The 22,611-nt window shown below is 35.9% G+C and overlaps 5 protein-coding genes across 10 annotated transcripts; 4 read left to right on the top strand and 1 right to left on the bottom strand.

Moving 5' to 3' along the window:
• Nucleotides 1-3: 3 nt before the first annotated feature.
• LOC112467638 (N-acetylneuraminate 9-O-acetyltransferase) lies at nucleotides 4-3,833 on the bottom strand. Of its 3 annotated transcripts, XM_025036321.1 has the most exons (12): nucleotides 3,734-3,833; nucleotides 3,510-3,656; nucleotides 3,207-3,303; nucleotides 2,862-3,120; nucleotides 2,491-2,748; nucleotides 2,163-2,398; nucleotides 1,850-2,071; nucleotides 1,442-1,763; nucleotides 1,109-1,348; nucleotides 745-1,035; nucleotides 399-617; nucleotides 5-291 (listed from the first exon to the last, which is right to left on the bottom strand). In XM_025036321.1, the coding sequence occupies exons 2-12, from the start codon at nucleotides 3,622-3,624 to the stop codon at nucleotides 166-168; spliced, it is 2,385 nt and encodes a 794-aa protein (XP_024892089.1). In that variant the 5' UTR covers nucleotides 3,625-3,656; nucleotides 3,734-3,833; the 3' UTR covers nucleotides 5-165. The 3 variants fall into 3 exon arrangements, with proteins under 3 accessions (XP_024892090.1, XP_024892089.1, XP_024892088.1); XM_025036322.1 differs by having other exon boundaries at nucleotides 4-291; nucleotides 745-1,040; nucleotides 1,109-1,230; nucleotides 1,545-1,763; nucleotides 3,510-3,831; XM_025036320.1 differs by having other exon boundaries at nucleotides 3,510-3,830.
• Nucleotides 3,834-3,945: 112 nt separating this feature from the next.
• Nucleotides 3,946-9,372, top strand: LOC112467640 (TOM1-like protein 2). Of its 4 annotated transcripts, none has more exons than XM_025036326.1 (9): nucleotides 3,946-4,671; nucleotides 4,966-5,135; nucleotides 5,593-5,874; nucleotides 5,970-6,236; nucleotides 6,401-6,701; nucleotides 6,783-6,909; nucleotides 7,150-7,261; nucleotides 7,764-7,814; nucleotides 7,998-9,372. In XM_025036326.1, the coding sequence occupies exons 1-9, from the start codon at nucleotides 4,617-4,619 to the stop codon at nucleotides 8,205-8,207; spliced, it is 1,575 nt and encodes a 524-aa protein (XP_024892094.1). In that variant the 5' UTR covers nucleotides 3,946-4,616; the 3' UTR covers nucleotides 8,208-9,372. The 4 variants fall into 4 exon arrangements, with proteins under 4 accessions (XP_024892094.1, XP_024892093.1, XP_024892096.1 ...); XM_025036325.1 differs by having other exon boundaries at nucleotides 3,947-4,671; nucleotides 7,989-9,372; XM_025036328.1 differs by lacking the exon at nucleotides 7,764-7,814 and having other exon boundaries at nucleotides 3,947-4,671; nucleotides 7,150-7,259; nucleotides 7,996-9,372.
• A 399-nt stretch (nucleotides 9,373-9,771) lies between these two features.
• On the top strand, nucleotides 9,772-13,156 carry LOC112467642 (MAPK regulated corepressor interacting protein 2). The gene is made up of 6 exons (XM_025036333.1): nucleotides 9,772-10,171; nucleotides 10,331-10,415; nucleotides 10,890-11,008; nucleotides 11,246-11,314; nucleotides 11,577-11,633; nucleotides 11,793-13,156. Exons 1-6 carry the CDS (start codon nucleotides 10,120-10,122, stop codon nucleotides 11,861-11,863), a joined length of 453 nt encoding a protein of 150 aa, XP_024892101.1. The 5' UTR covers nucleotides 9,772-10,119; the 3' UTR covers nucleotides 11,864-13,156.
• An 805-nt stretch (nucleotides 13,157-13,961) lies between these two features.
• LOC112467635 (folliculin) lies at nucleotides 13,962-18,523 on the top strand. The gene is made up of 12 exons (XM_025036318.1): nucleotides 13,962-14,076; nucleotides 14,254-14,463; nucleotides 14,560-14,682; nucleotides 14,756-15,016; nucleotides 15,136-15,201; nucleotides 16,195-16,340; nucleotides 16,559-16,664; nucleotides 16,841-17,115; nucleotides 17,250-17,362; nucleotides 17,460-17,789; nucleotides 17,876-18,110; nucleotides 18,192-18,523. Exons 1-12 carry the CDS (start codon nucleotides 14,029-14,031, stop codon nucleotides 18,331-18,333), a joined length of 2,055 nt encoding a protein of 684 aa, XP_024892086.1. The 5' UTR covers nucleotides 13,962-14,028; the 3' UTR covers nucleotides 18,334-18,523.
• An 870-nt stretch (nucleotides 18,524-19,393) lies between these two features.
• LOC112467634 (diphosphomevalonate decarboxylase) lies at nucleotides 19,394-22,147 on the top strand. The gene is made up of 9 exons (XM_025036317.1): nucleotides 19,394-19,659; nucleotides 20,261-20,331; nucleotides 20,450-20,517; nucleotides 20,589-20,635; nucleotides 20,725-20,876; nucleotides 20,976-21,143; nucleotides 21,218-21,511; nucleotides 21,621-21,782; nucleotides 21,905-22,147. Exons 1-9 carry the CDS (start codon nucleotides 19,608-19,610, stop codon nucleotides 22,052-22,054), a joined length of 1,164 nt encoding a protein of 387 aa, XP_024892085.1. The 5' UTR covers nucleotides 19,394-19,607; the 3' UTR covers nucleotides 22,055-22,147.
• Nucleotides 22,148-22,611: the final 464 nt, after the last annotated feature.

Here is a 22,611-nt window from a genome sequence, read left to right as displayed (position 1 = left end):
TTTATCATGTTTTATTGTAAAAAAAAGCATAATAAACATCTATTTACTTATTTAATTAATCTTTTCTTCAATTTGGCCTACGATATATAAAGTTTGCTTCGTATATATTAATACTGCTAATATCTTTGATTTTTATGTACGAGAATGGTATTCACAGACAATTTTTTAAAACATTCCATCGTGAATGCCGATAGGTACCAACACAGCTATAAAGAGCAACAAATTGCGTGCTACTAGTTTCCAATCATTCGGTACTGCATAGGGTGTCAAAACGCGCGTCAATCTATGAATCTAGAAGATAGAATCTCCATAAGAACAAATAATTTTTGTTCTATAACTGTCATTAAAATTACAATTTTTATTTCCCGTTAATGTAAGAAATAATCTGTTTTACTTACTTCATGACTGGCACAGATAAAAATGAACGACGTAACCAACAGATTCAATACTGGGAATCTGGGTAATAGTACAAGTACTCCGTGCGAATCTGCCGCCAACCATATATGACCTTGAGCCACCAAAGTTTCCAAACTTATTCTACCCAATCCAGCTAAAAGTGCAGAGTGTTTCCCCCGTAATGCCAATGACGCGTTTCGGAGAGCGATGTATCCTATAATCTAACAACGAGTAACATTGATAATGAAATAGTAATAAAAAAAGTTAATAAATGAGAAATTTTTATAAAGTTGATAAGAGAAATGTGATAAAAGAATAAGTAATAATAAAGAAATTACAGTAATTTACCGGGATAAACGCGACGTAAGAATGAATTTCCTCGCACTCTGATACAGAATGACACAGAATCGTAAAAGTAGTATACGCTATTAAGGAGACCAGTGCCAGTACGGAAGATAAGGCGGTGCCAGGAATGTGATCTATTCTCTGAAGAGCGACAAGAGCAGCACCGAAAGTCAAGCCCCAGACTACGCTGTATCTGTCCACTCTCCAACGAGACCACCATTCGCGGATGTCGTCATCAGTCGTCACGAATAATGCTTTCCAGGGTCTCGTGACAAAAACTTTTTCAAAAAACACCTGCGCTGATAAAACGCGTTATATTTTGCAATTACAAAAAAAAAAGTATTCTCCAATAGAAGTTGCTTATTACCTCCGACATGTATAGTATAGTAATTATCGATACGAGACCCAAGAGTTTTAGAGCGAAATACAGCAAGGCTCTCGGTCCGTATTCTGCCAAACTTCCAGAATATATTCTGGGTGGTAACCAAGCTAGAAAGTAAATCACTAGAAACCAGAACGACACCAACGGTACGAAATGATAAAATTGATACGGCCTGTTCATGCAAAGGCATAAGGATACTGTCAACAAGTTTAATCTAAACATGACCTGAAACACAGCAAACAAATTTGATTCTAAGTGAAAATGCTATTATTTAATGATTTAAATTTATGCATTATGAAACTCTTTTCTAATACTTACTCTGGCAAATCTGACAAGAGACACGTCGCCAGTTTGCCAAAAGTAATAAAAGTGTCCATATCCAGACAGGAATAAGTAGGCAGAATTAATCAATCTTAAATACATGTAGATCGGCAAGACATTTTTGGCACCGGTGACATGGTAGATGAGTACAACTGCTTGCATTAAACCTCTCCATTCGTCCGTTTGTTCTCTGTTTAACACTCTCGGCCCTCTTTCGCGATCCTCGGTGAAAAATAATCCAAGAGCTAAGATATAGCCGAGTGGTAACCAAAAACTGAACTCACTGTAATACTTATTCTCCTTCATGAAAAAGTTTGTTCTACAAGTGATGCAAGAAAACAAATAATTATTAAAGCTATTGCAATATAAAGACAAAATTACAAATCTCGTCAAGCGATTACTTACCTGTCACACAAGTAGAAATATGCTAATATAATAGAAAAGAGGGCCAGTGATGTAACGAGAATATAGAAATCTTGTATCTCTGGCTGCTTAACTTGAATGACCTCCGAAGTACTTGCTTCTTCCATATCTTGTACTTCTTCGGTGGTAACGTGAGAATAGGATACCTCGGAACGATATTTGCACAATTTTCTGTACAGCCATACTCCTCCACCTATTGTTAAACTGAATATAATAAAAGAGCATTAGAAATCTTGCAATCTCTCTATCTCTCTCTCTAAAAGCGCATTAGAAATTAAATACAATACTTAATTACAATAATGCAAGCGCAGACAGACTTAACAATTGTAGAGTGGTTGCCGACTCGGGATAACTGCAACAACTGCCATCGTCGAAATTCATATGATCGTTGCAGTATGTATTTAATAGTATTTGAACTTTATGACGAAGTGACAATGGACTCGCCAAATAACCATCTGGACTTTGTTCAAGAACACCCGTACCAACTAATTTACTGCTTTGCCATATACGAGCCTCACTATGAGACAATATCTGTATGTGGTGATTACAGAATATTTATCTTTTGCCTTTTATATACATACATACGCACATACACGTTTAGGTAAATACACATATCATGTTACCTTCTCGGCTGCTTTATTGCACAAGTTAATCTGTTTGTTGTCTAAACTCAACAATTGTACAGGCAGTCTTTCCTTGAGCACAGGATCTTGTAAGAGCCATAGAAATTGAGATCCCTTCTTAGCCAAAAAGTCTATTGGCTGTACCAATCGAATCAAACCTGTATTGTATTCCGAATAAAGCTGCGTATCGCTGTTATTGTTTGCAAGAATTGCAGCTGCGGCAGAGCCAGTGACAATTACGCTAGGTGCATCTGTTTTCTACAACATCAAAGATATAAAATATATAAATTTTAGTATTTGTTCCTCCAATTTTGTTCATTTCTCTACGTACATATTTATTTACTGTATGATATATAATGTGTGCACGTTACCATCCAGCCTCTAAGGTCTGCTATCATAGAATTGTCGAGTCGAGGTCTCCACAAAAATTGTACGTTTAATTTAAGTTGTCCGTCGTTGAAACCCAAGTCGGAGTTTTCTGGCAGCTCTGTGAGATCGGATGCTTTGCCATCAATCATAAATTGCGAAACGAAAGATTTATATAATTGCCTTATTCTAGCATCGCCAGCAAATACAAAATGATTATGGTGGCCCATGAAAGCTAGATATCTCATACATCTTCTGCTGTCTCTGTAAAGTTAAATGAATCTTTTTGATAAAAAAGTTAATCTCTCTCTCTTTCTCTCTGAAGTAAATTATAAAAATAATAATCTTACGTTTGTGTATAATGGTGCATCATGCATCCGTATGGTTGCCATTCTTTGTCTCCTTTGTATCTGCCTTCTGTCAATAACCATTTGCAAGAATCGCTACCTGTAAAAATGATCAGTAATAATCTATTTGTGCCAATAATCAAATTATTTACATTATCAGAATTAAAAAATAAAAGATGCGCGAAATATAACATTGCAAGATTGTTATCTTTCAATAATAAATTTTATCGTTTATTGGTTATTGTTTATTTGGATAATTTGTAGAAGTTTCCAGAGTATGTAGGTATACATTGCATAAGTACATACCATAAATAAGATGTATGACACCATGATATATAATAAAACAGATAACAAGCACAGTAGCTAATTTCTTTGCACTTGTTATTGTTATAAGACTAATAAAATGTTCTGCCGATGTCATGAAGGGATTCGATATCGCGGATTACATTGACACTGCAAAATAAGATAAATTTTTTTTTTAGCAACCTAGCAAAATAATTTCTGCATAAAAGTATATCGTAATCTTTTACTAGTTCGATTAGTTCGATTAATTTGTTTCGAAAAGAAAAGGGCCGGCCCAGTTAGTATAGTGCACGTGCACCGTGAGTGATTCGAGTGCAAACACTGCAAACGCGATTGCGCGTGCAGCAGCGTGCACTTGCACTCGCAATACTCGCATTCGTCGATTCGAGAATCGAGACTGATCGAGACGGCCAGGACGGGAATGACGGGATACCGAGCTAAAACTGCGTTGTAAAATCATTCGTTTTGCGCTTCAGCGCGTTTGCCGTGCGTTTAGCGCAGAGGCTGAAGCGGGCTGAACGGCTGAAGGCTCCAGAAGCCTCTCGCGAGAGACTAGATGATAGTCTATCGTTGTGAAAATCGCGCGGTCGATATAGCGTTCGTTTTGAGGACGGAAAGTGCCGTCGGGAGTCGGGAAGTGTAAAAGCATTTCGCGTCTATCCCTATGCATATATCGCCCAAGCCCAATAAGCTGTCCAAGTGACCAAGGTGCAAGACGCGCAAGACGCAACATCGCGGGCTGATCGGGCATCGGGTTGATCGCTGATCGGATTCGGGCGTCGGGCCGTCGGGACGCGTCGCTGATTGGCGGCCGCGCGCTTTCGTGACATTTGCGATTCGACGTCCGCCTCGTCTGCCTCGGCCTCGGTCCGCCTTTACCGTTGCAGTAGTTGCATAGGTTGTGCGTAGGTCATATGATTCTGTCAGTAGTGTCAGTCTGAGCTGTCTGAGTCAGTCTCACACGCGAAATTGACAAATTGTCAGGGTGCGCAAATTGTCATCCCTGTGACACTTGTCAGCGATCATCGAGCACGTATACGTATGCGAGTGGGTGCGAACGGCAGAAAACACGTCAGTTAACAACGTCGGTCCTACGTGCTCCGAGAAAAAATGTCACTTTTTGGAGTAGGCAATCCCTTTTCTACGCAAGTAGGACAAAAGATCGGTGAGTGCGCTGACTGAATCTTATTCATATTTGTCGCGTCATCGCTTGTCGTTTATCTTTTATCGTTTCGCCGAGATATTAGAAATCGGTCTCTCGGTCAGTGAGGTCAGTCTCGGGCTTGACGACAATTTCCAACTACGTAATCGAAATCGCGCGAAATTTACTTTTTATCTTGATGGATTTATTTAATTACGACCGATATAGCGCCTAGCGTGCATCATCAGATAGCTCTGAATAGCGGGATCTGTACTACGCTCGCAGCGAGTCTTCAGGGTTTCTCTTGTCTGCTTTCAGAGTCTGCTACAGATGGTAGCTTACCCAGCGAAAATTGGACGCTTAACATGGAGATATGTGATATTATAAACGAAACCGAGGATGGGCCGAAAGATGCTATTAAAGCTATCAAACGCAGACTCAATCAGGCGGCGGGCAAAAATTATACCATAGTCATGTATACGCTTACCGTTAGTATTACAGACTGTAATGATACATCGTTTATATAGCTTATATAGAATTATATCCAATTAGGCGAAATGCATATCTAGTTTTTTGCTTTACAAATAATCTCATCAAGTAATTCAAATAATTTGATGCGTCAGCCACATGTATCTTTGTTACGATTGAACATAATAAGCAAGTGCTTTGATCAAGTGCCCGCATTTCACAGTTTCGACCTTTACAAGTTTAGACTATTTATACCATTAGTGTCAATTGAATTAGCCGTTGTATATTATTATATTTATTATTTATGACAAGTACGACAATCTTTCTCTTATGTTCTTGATCAACGTACTGTGAATATCGCGATATAATAATCTTTATGCGACAATACAAATAATTGCGACAATGAGCATATTTATGTTCATTAATTCAATTTAACTTAATACAAGTAGCTACACGAATGTCATTTGTATGTAATAGGTGTTGGAGACATGTGTGAAGAATTGTGGAAAACGTTTTCATGCTCTTGCTTGTTCGAGAGAGTTTGTGCAAGATCTAGTAAAATTAATCGGTCCCAAAAATGAACCACCTACAGCAGTTCAAGAGAAAGTTTTAAGTTTAATCCAAACTTGGGCAGATACATTCCGTCATCAGCCGCACACTCAAGGCGTTGTGCAGGTTTATCAAGAATTAAAGATAAAGGGCATACAGTTCCCGATGACCGATCTGGATGCTATGGCCCCAATTATCACCCCAGAAAGAGTGAGATGCTAGATACATTTTTAGACAAAACCACGCCTCCTAAAACCGTTCTATCTTTAAAAATAATTTTTTCTTTTTTTCCAATGTTTTTATAGAGTGTACCTGAAACGGAGCAAATTCCAGCGAGCCTCGCTACGAGTGAGCAGCCTGCGTCTTTGGGAACGCAAAACTTACCTTCTCAAACGTCGCAGTCTATTGGTCAGTTAACTCAATTGAGCGAACAACAATTGGCCAAATTACAAAGTGAACTTGATGTTGTTCAAGGAAATATGCGCGTATTATCGGAAATGTTGGCGTACTTTACAAGTCCAGACCAAAGTAGCAAGCAACAACCAGATTCTGCGGATCTTGAATTATTGAACGTAGGAATCTTATATATATCTTTTGTCTCTTATAAATTTACTTATTTATAAAATTTTGTCTTGTTTTCATTCACATGTATTTTTTCTTTATTTTGTAGAATTTCTTTTGCAAATTCCAGTATATAAATTGTACGTCTTAAAATGTGTAAATGATTATTTTGCAGGAGCTTCATTCGACATGTAAGGCAATGCAAGAGCGTGTCGTCGATTTGATCGGTAAATTGGCTCACGATGAAATGACAGCTGAATTATTACGCATTAATGACGAATTAAACAATCTGTTTCTTCGTTATACACGTTATACGAAGAATAAAATGCAAGTACCGGCAAGTGCTATATTAGCTCAGACGATTGCGCATCCACCGAACGCTGAATCGACTCCAACTCTTACTAAACGAGAAGCGGAATCACTTATAGATTTATCTGACGATGTGGATAATTTGACAAAGCGGATGAGTGAACTCGGTAAGCCAAAGTTATATAAATCTAATGTAGAATTGTACATAATGCAAGATTGATACTATTCTGTTGTATTTTAAATAATAGATGCCGCTGAAGCTGTAGCACCACACGACAAAACCACACGACAAAAGGAAAAAAAAGAAGGGGATAGTGATGAATTTGATATGTTTGCGCAATCGCGTAATGCAACGTACGAAACAACAAAAAATAGGTATATTAGATGATTAAAATTTCGTCGTTTGTAATAACAGGAGATCATTAAAATTATTTCAATAGAGTAATCTTTATGTGGCTCACAATTAGTAAAAGATATGCACAGGTTATGATATATTTTCTTTCAATTTTAATTATTTGGAAACTAATCACGTCAGGATATATATTTATTTCAATATATGTTTATAGACTAATTTTATTCAATAATATTTCAAGATTTTTTTTTTTCAAATTACAGCGGCAGCAAGTATGAGGATAATTTGGAGCAGGTGAAAGGAGGGAGTCTAAGCACGGCAATTCTCAACCGCAACAATCCTAAATTACCTCAACAGACCACTACTAGTGCTAGTGTGCGTAACATCATCTCCTTCTTAAACTAATTGTTAGGAAAAACTGGTCATTACTCATTCGCAATCTTTTCTTACAAACACATTTTTCTGAAATACTCCTTTCTATAACCACAAAGTATAACACAAACACAAAGTATAACACAAAGTTGAACACAAACATTCGATTTCTATGATTCATCTTGATGCTAATTTTAAACACTGCATGCGCTAATGCTCTATGTAAATTAATGTTGTCGATGTTACCAATATCTCCAATATTTCACATTTAGTTACATACATGTGACTAAAAGGTCTCAAGGTATAGTAATCTCCTTACTAGATCGTGCTTATGCGCATTAAATGTTCGTTATCACAATTGCACATTGCTTCTAAAGGCATGAAAGTTGTTAATTTTGATTATGTTACTGTTGGATTTTATTTGCGTCAATTGCGCATTATAACATATCGTTTATATTTTTTTTGTCGTTTCGTTCAATGTTTGTGTTTGTTTTTATATACTCAGCCGAACATGGAATCTGAATTCAATGAAATGGCAGCCTGGTTAGATCGCACAGTAAGTATATTCATGTACAGGCTTAAATAAATTTTATAAATATTCGTTAGCGAGCAAATCTTCAAAATCATAACGCATAAGTTTAAGAAATTACGAGTTGGTGTTAAAAAAAAAAAAAAATTTTTTTTTACAAGAATGTCAGTGTCGAACAACCGTTTGCTTGTTGTATTGCAGCCTGGAGGGCCTGGAGGGCCTGGAGGGCAAGGGGATCAAGAATCCTTAACATCGTCAGAATTTGAGCGCTTCTTAGCGGAACGTGCAGCCGCGGCTGAAGCTTTACCAACACTCCCTACAGCCACAACAACTGCCACCTCGACGTCTTCGACTACCGGTAACCAGAACATTCAGCGCCAAATTAACAAAGATCAAGACAAATCTTTATTCGCTCTTTAAGTACCTTAAAAATGTCTGTTGTAAAAATGGGAGGTTAAATTTATTACGGGACTGCCGTGTTACTTTAAACGGCACGTGCCTACGATTTTTCCCTCCGATTAAATCACGCCCCCGATATCGTCGACAATTTAAACCATGGATTTGTATTTTTAACATAAGGGGCTGAAATAAGATAGAAACACAAAGACGAGAGAGGAAAAAGTACACACATGAAAAATGCTTTGTGCTTGTACGTACTTAATATAAGGTAACTGATCCTATGCAATCACGTTTGAGATATCGTTTCAGTTACAAAATTGTGGTCATATACACACGTAATGTAGATAAGTTGCTTTAAAGTTGTTCTACGAATCATTATAATTGTCTATCACGTAATAATAGCATGTTAAGGATTAGTTAACATCTGTACATAGACGATAATGCGTCCACGGAAATAATCCAGATTATATCGCAACAGGTTTTTTATTACGAATAAATTTTGTCTCAAAGTCGCGAATCGAGCGTGAAATCGCAATTAGATGAAATTTTCGGATTAATACATGGATATCTGGACGAATATCCAATTGAATAATCGATCTTATCTACATATTGACAAACTATTTTTCTATGTTGAAGTAAATTTTGTCTCAGCTGTTTGACATTCTACATATATACAGAGATACATTTTACAGATTTATTATTATTTTTACTATTGTAATTCCTACTATCGTAGAGACTTTGTAGGAGACTTTACTATTGTAGATTAATATAAATTAGTAGCGCATGAATTTATTATTACTGCTATTATTACTGCAGTTTACGTGTAATAATATTATAAATGAGTAATATATTCTGAAATTATTATAAACGCAGCAGTAACATTGGTGATTTAGAGATTCTTTGACATCCTGTGTTTACAGCTCCGAGGAAGGATGAAAAAAAAACTCTTGTTTTTTTTTTAAAAACTTAATTCCTTAGGATTTTATCGATTGCCCTAACATTTAGTACTGTATACTTCCTATCTTGATACGTTTGCTTTTTACTGTATTTATGCATACTTAATGCAAATAGATGGCTAAAGAAACAAGTACACCTGCGGTGCCTATATTAACTGAACTTGCAGTTAATAAGGAGTTAATCTGTACTCTTCACTTACGCAGAGAATAAAACTGTGCATCACAACCAACGTTTCTTTCACGTTTCTATGTTTTTCTGTCTCTCCGCACTACGTTTTCAAATGTCAAACTTACAATTTGCATTATTTTGAAAACAACCGGGTGTGCAACGCTTTTAACTCTCTCTCTTTCTCTCTTTCTCTCTCTCAACTCATTAAAAATGTAAAAATTAAAGACACAAGTAGCGAGAATGATTTTTATAGGAGGTTTGCAGAAATGGGAGAAAAATGTTTCCTCTACCTTACCGCATAGACAGCAGCAGGTAGGATCGCCAGCATTGACGACTGATTGACGACGAGTATCGATAAATTTTGAGTTTGAGTTTGAGGAGACTTTGGAGCAAGAGTATCCCCTTCCATTAGTTTTTCGTCTCCCACTCCCACTTCTTTGGTCGCGTGGTCGTGGACGTCGTGGTTAGTGCAGTTCATCGTCATGAGCTGCGCTGATCAGCGATTTCGTAACTCTCGTTAAGTCGTACGGTACGGTCGTGTCGTGGTGGTGAGTACTGGTCAGACTCTGGTGAGCTGTGATCTGTGATCTGTGATGAGCGCCGAGCGGTGGTAAGCCGGGGGAATATTGCCGGGCCTCAGCTTCAAGTTCAGCATCGCTTTTACTTCGCTATCGGCATATTCGGCAGTTTGTTGCACCCGGCAACGATTCGCTCGTGAACACGCGGCAGGCGTGACGATTGATCGCGCGGATGATCTGGCATTGCGCTCGCGTAAAGAGGCTTCCGCGCTTATCTGAGGACGAGGATCATGTATACCGTGTCAAAGGGACCTAGCAAGATCGTAGCGAAAACTCGACGAGGTACTAAATTTGGATTTCTCAAATGTCCGATGCCGCCCGGCCCTGCAGACGACGGTCGTGGGTGGTCTAGGCCTAGAGTCTAGTTCTAGAAAATCTAGACCATCAGCATCGGTGGACTGCTCTAGAACTCGCGAATATTTAAATTCTCGCTTTTTGCAGGGATCAGTCAGAATCTCGAAAGATTGGAAACTCTTCGCGATCTGACGAGGAAGACCGACATTGAAGACGACCACGAGATCACCCGGTGAGAAAGAGAAAGAGAGAGAGGGTGGGGGGGAGAAAAGATGATCTAACCCCTTTCTCGACGCCGCTTTTTCACGTTACTCCTTCTCCTTCGTCGCCTCCACCTCCGCCGCCTCCGCCTCCGCCGCCGTCGCCGCCGCTGCCGCCGCCGTTGCTTTCGACATTACGCAATTCATCATAATTCGTCCCGCAAAATCGTCAAAACTATTAACATAACTCATCGTTTGATGTCATATTGATGCGTGTCATTGAAACTCTTAATGGAGCATGTCTAATGAAACGCGATGCAAATATCTATTGAAATTGATTTTGCCTAATATTTCCTGCGACAAATAATCTTGTTCCTTAACATTCCACCGCGTATTGCGTAAGATTGCATTTGTGTAACAACGCGTGACGAAAAACAACTATTTTGCTTACTATTACTATTGTCTGCAATAAGGCTTCTATACTCACATATATTTCACGCTCGCAGTCATGTACCAAAGCCGGTGTTCCATATGAATGGGAAATCTAAGTTCATCTCGCAGCGACATCAGATGCAAGAAGTTATCACGCCACAGCACGAGGAACTTATCAAATTTATTTACGAATGTAGGTAGAAAAGCATTCTGCACACGTGTGAAATAAAGCGTATAGAATTAGTCTGGTATCAAGGTATGAAAGGCGTTGAATGCAAAAACCATAAATTTTGCCAAGTATGAAAGAGGCTGAGAACGTGAAACTTTAGTCGAGGAAAAAGTCACAGATATCGTATATCCTGTGTGCTTATGAATTTTTTCCAATGTTGAGCAAAATTAATTATTTTTATTTGTTTATTATTTTTAACAGCATGGAATCAAGTTAATACGCGGCAAAGAAGCGAATGTTGCGATGGCACAGAATGTGCAGAACTTTGCAGTAAGTAGCGATATATACGACAAACTAAAGTTATTCTAATATGCCCTTCTGCATATCTCGACATATATGTAGAATGCTTAAACTTTAAACAATGGGGCTACCCCGCGTTCCCCTACTATAATCATAATATCGTTAATGAGTCATGAAGTAATCACTTGTGCATTGACACACACATACACGCGCGCGTATTCTCGAACCCATTATTTATATTTATTAAAAAAGAAAGACATTCTAGGTCATAATTTAATGTTTTGTTTACTAGGTCCTAAGGATTCTATAGTATATTACAATGACGGTGAACCAAATGATAATCTTCAAGGTAAGCGCGACGTTCCTATTTGCAACTATATTAGATTAAAATCAAATTGATATCCCAAGAGTAATTCATTAGTTTTTCAAAAGAATTAATATAACCTTATATCACCTACTGTAATTGATTGTACAAAATAAATGGCAAAACATAAATAAATTGTTGCAGACTTTAAACCGTTTGATTTGGAATCTTGGTGGGGCAAACGATTGTTTAACAATATCACCAAGTCACTCTGAGATATTGTGTATTCGAAAAGCTAAGATATATGTTCCTCGTTGAGAACTTGTACTACCGGTGGAAAATAATTTGGCAGCCCAAATAAGTGCTACGCAAATTAACCGATATATCGCCGAATATCACGTCTTAAGAAATCGTCATATGAAATCTGACCAAGTTTGAAAATTGGTAAGACAGTGTTAAATATAAATCTCAGATGTGAATTCTATACATGTATCGGCAAGTACCTGTCAAATTACCAGTTAAAATATCTTCCGATGAACGTACATAACATTGTATGTATATATGTAATAGATAATACGCGCGTCCTCTACGTGATCACATCACATCACATCGTCACATGTGATAAAGCGATATAAGTCAGTACATCTGCGTATGTACATACACGCGTACGCATATAGTAGCAATTAAATACCGTTAATAATCCAAATGGTTTAATAACGATTGTTTATATTGCATTTGTTAATGAGTCATGTTTCTACAAAATGATACTTGTTTATTGTTGCTCTATTGTTAGAATTGCTCAATTTTCATAAGAATACGGTGCAGAATATGGTTCAACGTTTTTATATAGAAGCTTTGAAACAACAGCGCAGCAAAGTTTCGCGAAACTTTCGGTAGACAATAAGTGGAATGACGGAAGATACGCGCGAATATGTAAACCCAGTCGTTAAAAGATTCCTGATCAAGACTTCTGGTTAAGTTTTAAACGTACATCGAAGAATCGAGGGCGCGTAACCCAGTATATGTACCAAATGCGTACCAAATACCAAAATAGGGCTAACATAAGTACGAGCAAAAGATCCAAACCTGTGCGGTATGAATCCTGCGTGAGGTTGATGAATTTTTTATCTTAGAAAATGTTGTATATATTGCATGCAATAATCGCGTGAGTGCGTGACATAATGTTGCGGGTATTTGTTACGACGATTTGTGTTTGACTTTTACGTAAGCGCGAAGATTTAGTATAAATTTGTAGACTGATAATATGTAAGAGAATCGTCATATTGTTACTTGTCGAGTTGCAGCTCGCACTCGGTGATGCAATATCTGTTGCGGAGCTCGCTCATCGAATTGTTATATTATGGCAAGTTAAATTGTTTCTTCCTCGCATTGTTACGTATCTGTCGGAGTCTTCGATTAGCGACAATTTAAATGCCACAATATTACGCGTCTGACAAAGCGCAGTTCGTGAGAGTAGTCGTCATGTAGTGTGAAATAAAATTCAGTCATGTGCAGCTGAATTTTACACGATCATGAATAAATTACGTCTTTATACGTACAACAACATTTCTCAGGTTGTATTTTATTTCTATCGCTCTCTTATAACGCACGTACTAATTATAGTACAAATATTTAAACAATTATAATTATAGAGAAAAAATATAGCATTATATCCCAATTTTTCTATTTAATTGTACAATCGTGATATATAATTTTATTTCTTTTAATATTATAATTATAAATTGAATATAATATACATATGTAGTTATAAAGTTTTATTTCATATTAATTAATATTATAATATTTTCAGATATTTAGATGTAGTGCGTACATAACGAGATATATATCGTTTCATCATATTACATATCAGATAAATACAACATTTTTATCTAGCGCAATAATACTTTAAATTCGCAATAATGTTATAACCAATTCATTTTTTCATTACTCTTCTATTCGTTATGCATGCAATTTTCGTAAGCGCATGATGCGCAAACATTTGAGCCCATGAAAATCTTATCGTAAATCGCCATATTGGCCGCGTTCAGCAGACCAAACTGCTGAGTAGCAGTCGAACGTGATTGGCTCTTACTTTTAGAACCAACCAATCAACGGAGAGTTTTGATAAGATGAACTCAACAGTTGTGTCTGCTGAACGCGGCCATGTTTCGCAGTGCCGGCCATACGGTAGTCACGCTCATTGGCCGCATTCAGCAGACACAACTGTTGAGTTCGTCTTATTAACACTTTGCGTTGATTGGTTGGTTCTAAAAGTAAGACCCAATCACGTTCGACCGCTACTCAGCGGCTTGGTCTGCTGAAAGCGCCCATTTATAAATAAGAATAAACCACTGTTCTATACCTGTGTCAGTTGTCATTTGTACAGGTTTAGGTTAGGTACAGGGTAATTTCATAGAGAAATAAAATTCTTGAGCTCGTGATGAAAAATGTCGAAATGCCACATAACGTGGGAGAGCAAAATTCTCAGGTAATTAGTTGAAATTTATTTAATTGTCAATAGTCTATATTACAATTATAAATTTCAAGTTATGAATAGTCAATAAATTATATATTTTGCTATATATATTATAAGTGCAATTATAAATCATTTATATATTTTTACTCCTGCATTTTTTTTACTTCTGACACGAGTTTTCATTTGCAGACGGCACATGAGAATAGTACATGTACATCTGATACAGGACCGAAGATACAGTCTCAGAATGGTCCGGCATTTCTTACAGTTTTAACATTTGCATGCGAAGCCTTAATAGCGTGTGCAAGACAACTCGATATAATGGATGAAGAATGCGGCGATGGAACGTATGGAACCATCCTCGCGCGTAGTGCCAATGCCATAAAATTAGCAATCAAGGTTGTAAATGGCAATGAAGTGAAGTATAAAATCTATATTTTTCTTTTGGTTAATAATCATAAATATCATATTATATTATATTTCATTATGTTACAGGAAGGGAGAATTTCAGCAACGAAACCCTCTATAACATTTATACAAATCAGCCACATTATTGAAAAAGACATGGGTGGCTTAGAAGGTGGAATGTACTCGTTATTTTTTGATACTGCTGCTAAAGTAAGATTATATCAATAGTACAATCTTGTTTCATCGTTAAGACTGAGAAGAGAACGTTTGAGAAATATTTTAGAGTTTTCTCAAGTTTCGAAATGACGAGCAAATGACTGCCAATATGTGGTTAACTGCTTTAACATCTGCAAACAAAATGATGTCTGAGTTTAGTGGAACGTCACGTGGTGATCGAACTATGTTGGATGCTTTGATACCTGCGGAAAATAAACTGAGAGACGCATTAAATTCTGGTTCAAGTCCTGTCAGTGCATTTGGAGAAGCTGTCAAAGCCGCCGAAACATTTGCTATGCAAACTGTGCATATGTCAGGATCTTTCTCTGTTGATTCTGCGAATTGCAAGGTATTACTTAGTTGTATGATGTATTGTACACATCATATGGATGTATATGTATATTTAGACTTGAGATAGAATTATGATTCATGTATGTTACGTTATAGATATTCAAATATCCAGATCCTGGAGCACATGCTGTGGGTATATGGATGAGAGCTGCTTATGAAGGTGTCAAATTGAAATTTGGCTACGAACTTGATGTATAAAAGAAAAAAGAACATTTTCTTTCTTCTTAACCTTTTCTATCCTAGTAAAATTACATATTCTTAAGAATTGTATAATGCAATATATAATTTATATTATTGATTGTACAAATTATTGGATTACTTTGATATACAGCCCCTCCCAATTGACAACCCGTCATGCAAATGCATAAATTTAGTTTCGTTCATACACACACGTGACATATGTGTGTTGCCTGTCACTGCGTGGACCAATGTCGAGATTCGAGATTAGCTATCATAATGTCACGTGTCTCTACCACGACTTCATTTTTGTTTTATCACGTGAAAAGGATGAAAAAAATTAACTTCGTCGTAAAGACTTGCTGAGCAACTTACGAAGAAGCAGGTAAATAAGAGGGTTACGTGTTGTAAAAGTATTTCGACAGAGGTTATGTTGTAAATTTTGCAAACCATAAATTGTAATTATGTTCATGTGAATTGCATTCTGCGAATGTCTAGTAATACATATTTTGTACCGTATAACCATTAAGTTATTAATATATTTTGAGAAATATAATATTGCAATATTGCTGTAACAAATGTAATTTTGTAATTCTATTCATTATTATATACATACATGCGGTACAGATTGTTGAATACCCCCATGAATACCTATGAATATACTTTTAGGCTACTTAATTTATATAAACAATCTAGGATCATGTGAAGAATCATAATAAATAATTTTTGGGTTCTCCCTCTATGAGAGAGAGAGAGAGAGAGAGAGAGAGAGAGAGATAAATACAAGGAACTCCTAGAAACCTGTGTCTTTCAAAAGCAATGAATGCTGCAATTGCACTGTGCACCTTCTGTGAAATGCATGGACCTAAAGTGATATTTACCACGCAAACGTATCGTAACTATGATACACAAAACGCAGAAAAACTAAAATTCTATGGACCTAAGGAAGTGCTGAGACAAGGTCATGCTTCCTTGGAGGATGGACAAGATGAGTGCGAGGGCTGTCAGAGCATTGGGAATGTCAAGTATTTAAGTAACGAGCATGAAACAAGAACATCTTTTTTGTCTGCTCAACAATCATTAATGCAAGATATTGGAAACCTGCTAAAGCATGCTTGCGTTAGGTATAATTAGTGTATTTTATGGTTTACAAATTTCATACTAAAATTATTACAAAAATTACTATATGAATTATTATAAACTTATTTCATTCTTAATATAAATAATATTAATTTTATTTTATTAAAAATTTAAGTTCCATATTTTTTTGATAAATTAAATTTCTAATGTGTATAACGATTTAGTTTTTTAAAGCTCCTTCATTACTGGTTTCTTTTTCAAGGAGTCTAAGCTGCGAGGTGCACCCTGGTAAGGAAGGTGTGTGCTACTTTGGAGATGAGTACAGAGGGCATGTTTTAAGTCATACTTTTACATTGAAAGATGCCCAGGTGAATTATGCAACGAAAAAGCATGTTTGGTAGTTATTACAACTTACAACAAATTTTTCAAATCATGCCATTATTTAAATTGCTAAAACCTAGTGATTTTGTGACAAGTTTGTTCCATTGTTTTTATGTTGGAATATCGACAGGCTGATATATATATATTGATTTTTTTCTCACAGGCAAGAGGATTTAGAAGATGGTGCAGTTTTATTGTTTTCATGAGAGACAAACAATTCTTGTTGAACATGTGGCCATTTTTGATTGACAATTTAAGGGAGGTAATTAGAGAATTGCAAGATTTTTCGGAGAAAAGATATAATGCGGAAGAAGCGGAATGTCCGCAAAGAGCAATGAGATTGACGACGGCGAACAACGGGATGGGTTGCCACAGTACTTCTATTAAACAGTCTAGAACACTTGGCGATATAACAAATGAAAAGCATGTTTTTGTAAGGTAAGTGTTCCTACATAAATCCTGCATATAAATTTCGATAGATAATATCGTGTACAATTGTTTTATCGTATACGATATTATTTGCTAAAGTTTTAATATTTTAATTATCTTACTGTGTTATGTATATGTTTCAGAATTCACATGTGGTTAGTATGGATCCTGAGTGCTGGGGCGAGGCACTTTATAGAAATTTTCCCAATGAATTTATTAGATGACGAACTTAATTATAATTTCGAGCATCAAATTGGTTAGCAATTATAAGCATTCTTCTGTCTGTGATAACAATTGATATTAAAATATATCTTTTTCTTAATGGAAGTCATAATGTCACAAATAATTTACAGAAACTGAAGAAGGTTTTACTTTAGTGAACGCAAAATTGCCAGTGAACTTTAATTTTAATTGGGACGACTCTGAGCTTTTGTCAGAATTTTCTGAAATCGCAGAAAAATCTACCGCTGTAATTTTACGAAACCTGAAACGAGTACTAGGGAAAGATCAGTTTAGACAATTGCTGTATTCCTGTTTAACTGGTGTTCAAGTCTTGGTGAGAGGTCCAAAGATTCAAAGATTGGAATCTTTGTATGGACTTAGCAGTCTTGTACCAAGAGCGTGTCGACGGGTAAAAACACAAACACTGGAATACATGGATCCGGATACATGTAACTTTATCGGTATTGCATGCTATTCTAGAAAACATAACTATAAATAATCTTTTATTGAAAAATATTTCACAGCGACATTGCGTTAAAATTTTTAGGTGTAGACACCTCGGTAGCAGTTCCTTTACCTTGTGCGAGTGTATGCAGGCTAGACATAATACTCAACGAACACAAAGTTGGGAATGCAAAATCCCATATAGTTAAATGGGCTGGTACTTTACCAACAAAACTTCCGACTTTACTAATAAAGATTGAAAAATCACTTGATAATGAAAAACTTGGAAATTCAGTTCTCAAAGCACACTTTACGACTCTTCAGGAAGAATGGGCTAAGTATGAATCGTCAGCATTTATAATGTTTTACAGAATGTTTATATTTCTATATATTTATATATATCTGTTTCTGTTGTGCAGCATTGCAAAAGTTGTTCACGCGATGCGTGGACGAGGCCATCGTGGCGATCTCTCTGGACTAATGCTCAGTTTGGGCGCTGGACCTCAGGACAAAAAGTTGCTGGACGCATGGTCTATGGGATTACCATCTAATCCAGCATAGTTTCTAAAGATTAATTCGTTTTATTGCACACGTATAGTATATCGTTGGATGTAATATTTATTGCAAATTACGTGTATATATATTATTCCGATTCCTCGCGTTTGTACGAGAGGAGCGTTTACTGTGTGTTCAAGGTTGTGTCTTTTTTTTTATTTATAATTCAGTCAAAAATAAAGACGAGAGCTGTGTATTTTGATGAGTTTATGAATTTATTGAATGTAAACATTGATGATGAATAACTATACATATCTCGTTTCATTTGCAATTGAAGTTTGGTATATTGGACGATAGTAATTCTCATGACGAAAAAAAAAACTGTAAACATTAATTGGCAATTTTTAATTATACTTTTAAATTGTATATATTTGCAATTTACTTACATTATTTTAAAGGCAGTTTACAGCTATTACCAGGCAAGAGAACCAGATATAATGTAGATAGACCGAGCGACCTTGTGTCACTTGCGTGCCGAGTACCGATTTTGATATCGGATAAATAAAGAGATGGAATAATATATATCTCTCTTTCTCTCTCATTCGTGCCTGCGCAGTGTTTGATACGTCCGCGTGATGGAATATTCAGCGATTCTGATTATTCCATTTTTTTTTTTTAAGAAAGCAAAAAAGTTTCTACATTTTCTTTTTAAATATATGATCTATATTATATATATATTATTTTTATAACGTTGAGATAAATTTTTTTGAGTGTCATATTTATAATAGCGAATTTATATACGTAACGCACTGTGAAATAATTAATATATTTATAAATACTGATAAATACCAAACTCTAAAAGAATATTCTATAATTTGACAATAACGATTTTGGACTGGTTAAAAATGAGCGCGTTCAGCAGACCAAGCCGCTGAGTAGCAGTCGAATGTGATTGGCTCTTGCTTTTAGAACTAATCAATCAACGCAGAGTGTTGATAAGACGAACTCAACAGTTGTGTCTGCTGAACGCGGCCAATGATTGGCTTCTCTCCTCCCGAGTCAATTTGCTTCACTTTTATTTCTTGGAGTAGCAATCTAGTTGTATTTCAGTCTATGGCCATAACACGTGGCTTTTCTCGTGTAAGTATATGTATAAATTCGTGCAGCTGATAAGTGAATAACTGACAGGTGACAGGTATCACATAAGAATCACAGTAGCTGCTAGCTGGTCACAGCAGTCACAGCTGGTAGTTCTCTGCTCTGTAGCCTGTAGCTGTAGCTGGTGGTATAACAGCTGGTATTCGGTAGTGCTAACAGTTATTGGGTACGCGGTGAAAATCATGAATATCGTTACCTGCATTGCACCGGTCAACATTGCTGTTATTAAATATTGTACGTATAGTCAAAAAGCTTTATTATTCTTCAGCGAGAAATTGAAATGTCTAATAGCTTTATTTCACTGACTTTATTATATTTCACGTACACACACACACACACGAGTTGTACTTTGAAATTTTGACCGAAATATATATCTAAAATCGTAAATTTGTATTACTTAATAAATTTAACGTATAATATAAGTTTTCGGGACATTTTCAACTAGTATTTTGAAAGACGTCCATAATTTGTGAATTAATATATTAGCTAAAAAAATACTATCGGTATTCGCTTTTTAAAATGTGTATATGATTTATTTGAATAATGGAATTCAAAGTTCATGTTAATTATATATCGCATCATGCATATGTTTTTAAAATTTTAAACGCTTGAATATGTTACACGCGCGTCGTTCGCGCAGCTATTCGTGCCACACGGCAATATTTGAATTTCAATAGCTATCGCGGTAGGATAAAAAGTGGTAGCAAAAACACAGTTACAATGACAATATGGAAATATTTGTCACACGGGGGCTTACCCTTTAGTCCCATATATCTGTTTTTTTTTTTTTTTTAAGTAAAAATTAACTTTTCATCGTAGATTTGTATGATTTTAGGGGGAAAGAGGGATGAATTCTTAATTTTACCAACCAACGATTCCATAAGTGCCACTTTAGACACAGACCAGGTAAATATAAAATTCTAAATCCAAATTCTAAATGAATGAGAGGAAGAGAGCGAGAGAACGTAAACACGTTAGAGATATCTTGGCAATGTGTTACAGCCTTTTCATATTTTCTTTATAGTTGCATGCAAGAACTACTGTAATGATCAGTCCTGATTTCAAAGAAGATCGTATTTGGCTGAATGGAAAGTATGTTGAGAAAGTATCATTTTCATTATTATTCTCTTTTTATTCTTTGCGATAAATTGATATATTTTCAGAGAGGAAGATGTAAAAAACGCGAGGCTTCAAAATTGTTTAAAAGGAAGTAAGTTTGTGCGTAAAAATTTACTAAAAATGTATGCTGCAGTGTTAATTGAATTAAATTAAATTAATCTTCTCCTTTTTTTTTGTAAGTCAGGAAACGTTCACAATTATCTGGTTACACAAACGACTGGAAGATTCACATATGTTCAAAAAATAATTTTCCAACTGCTGCTGGTTTAGCTTCCAGTGCTGCAGGATATGCATGCCTTACAGCGGCATTAGCTAAGCTTTACAAAATAGAAGTATGATAATTTATTTTTTCTGTTTAATATATTTATTATATTTTAAAATATAATTTGTGTATTGTATATACTCTAAACTCTAAATATATCTTTCTATAGGGAGACATTAGCATCATAGCGCGTTCCGGTTCAGGATCAGCATGTCGCAGTACTATAGGTGGTTTTGTAAGATGGCACATGGGTTCAGACAAGTACGGGACGGACAGTTTAGCAAAGCAAATCGTGCCTGCGTCTCATTGGCCTGAATTGAGGATTTTAGTGCTTGTTGTAAGAAAAGAAACCTTTTTCTACGTATATTGATAATAAAGATAGGCGAGATAAGTACTTATAAATATTTACAGGTCAGCGATGAGCAAAAAAAGGTTCCAAGTGCAATAGGTATGAAACGAAGCATGGAAACATCTCAACTTTTGCAACATAGAATAATGCATGTAGTCCCAGAAAGAGCTAATAAGATGCAACGAGCGATCGTTGAAAAGGATTTCAAAAATTTTGCCCAACTTACTATGAAGGATTCTAATCAGTTCCATGCTGTGTGCCTGGACACGTATCCTCCATGTATTTATATGAACGATATTTCCAACAGTATTATAAATCTGGTACATTCCTATAACGATGCAGTTAATGACGTGAAGGTAAATGAAATATTTTTCATATTTGATTTGCATTTTTCTATTTCTATAAATTACAGCACAAAAATGGTTAGACACATTTTATTTTATTATATGCATGAAACATTGCTAGGTTGCGTATACTTTCGACGCTGGACCGAATGCTACGTTATATTTACTAGAGAAAGACGTATCAGCGGTGATAGGTGTTCTAGATCACTTTTTTCCTCCTTCTGAAAATGTTACGATTGAATACAGAAGAGGATTACCTGTTGAAGGCATTAAGCCTTCGCAAGTATGTGTTTCATGTATTAAATATATATTCACGCATATTAATTGATAGATAGTAATTAATTATTCAAACATATATGTGCATTTATGAATTATCCTTATTATTACAAGTATTATCTTGTACAGGGTATCTTGGAGAAATTAGAGCTTCAAAAGTATCCACCAGGACAACTTAGATACATGATATATACTAAAGTAGGAGATGGACCTAAATATCTCAATAATCCACAGGATCATTTGTTAGATGATCAGGGTAATCCTATTAATTGTTCTTGATAGATTTTTTTACATCTTTACTATTTACTATTTACTATTTACTGCTTTAAGTATTTTGAAATAAATCATTTATATTTCCTCCGATTTTGCTATTTTCAACTTTTATTTTCTCCAAATTTTTATGCTCCCAAAAGTACAGTTACAAAAAGTAAAGTTACAACATTTTTTATTTGTGTCTAACAATAAGTTAATCTTAGCCTATAGTTTTATTCCAAATCTTAAAAAAAAAAAAGAAAGATTTTAGCCTGTGTATAAAAGTCATTCTTCTTTTTCAATTATATTGGCACTCGTTCCATTCTAGGATTTATTCCCCGAGTTTCTAACTCTGGTAATGATAATAATAATAGTTCAAACAATAGATGATGCAACACGACGATAATTATGAAGCATAAACTCAGAAATGTGTGTGACCGCAAGTTATCGCGATCGCGGGTACCCAGATACCCGGTTCTTTTTTCGACTTGTAATATTTATTCAACAATCGAAATGAACCGCCATCAAAAACATCATATCCGGTTTTACCCCACGACGGCACTTGTCCGATCTAGGGTCTCTAC

Source organism: Temnothorax curvispinosus, unplaced genomic scaffold (assembly GCF_003070985.1).
Source record: "Temnothorax curvispinosus isolate PA1 unplaced genomic scaffold, ASM307098v1 QBEX01017700.1, whole genome shotgun sequence".
NCBI lineage: Eukaryota > Metazoa > Arthropoda > Insecta > Hymenoptera > Formicidae > Temnothorax > Temnothorax curvispinosus.
The sequence above is the reverse complement of the archived record's forward strand: the minus strand, read 5'-3'. Positions and strand labels throughout refer to the sequence as shown.